The sequence below is a fragment of the Wasmannia auropunctata genome, unplaced genomic scaffold (assembly GCF_000956235.1).
Source record: "Wasmannia auropunctata unplaced genomic scaffold, wasmannia.A_1.0 LD335029.1, whole genome shotgun sequence".
NCBI classification, from domain to species: Eukaryota; Metazoa; Arthropoda; class Insecta; order Hymenoptera; family Formicidae; genus Wasmannia; species Wasmannia auropunctata.
The window spans coordinates 1-538 of record NW_012027861.1 but is presented as its reverse complement, the minus strand read 5'-3'; the positions used below and the strand labels follow the sequence as shown (position 1 = coordinate 538).

Genomic DNA, 538 nt, shown 5'->3' with positions numbered 1-538 from the left:
ACATCGATACGTGAAAGGCTACCGGTAATTCCTCTAAATCTGTAGTAACCTTACGGGTCTCGACGGGATTCGCGGGAGCCGCTCTGACCCGCGCGGGCGACTCGCTTAAGCGTTTCCCGAACACGTCGGGCACGTCTTCACCGTGACTTCCGATTTTCCACAGCGATAGCAATAAATACGACGTTCTTCCCCGCACTCGCGCGCGATATGTCCTATTTTCTGGCAATTCCAGCATTTCGTGGTGCTAGTGCCAGCGGCGATCGGGGCGGCCGTATTACCGGAGGGTCTCGTCTCGCGATTGTATCTCGGAACCTTTCTGTTCGCGTTACTCGGGCTCGCGATTCCAACCGCAGCGGTCGCGGTACCTCTCGCGGGCTTACGCGACGAACGATACGCGAGATCGGGAAGCAGGGACTTCTCCGGCGCGACGGTATGTCGAGGTCGGTTCGCGGTTTCGTCGATTACCTCTAATCGGGTGGCCAGCTGCTCTAACTCGGTAAAAGTCGAAAATTCATGTCGGCGAATAATACGTTGCGAC

General features: G+C 56.7%; 1 protein-coding gene across 1 annotated transcript; it reads right to left on the bottom strand.

Moving 5' to 3' along the window:
* Nucleotides 1-105: 105 nt before the first annotated feature.
* LOC105457825 (cellular nucleic acid-binding protein-like) lies at nt 106-488 on the bottom strand (the record flags this gene model as incomplete). The annotated part of the gene is made up of 1 exon (XM_011702716.1): nt 106-488. A coding segment is annotated over one exon (383 nt), but the record flags the coding sequence as incomplete, so codon positions are not given.
* Between the last annotated feature and the right edge of the window lie 50 nt (nt 489-538).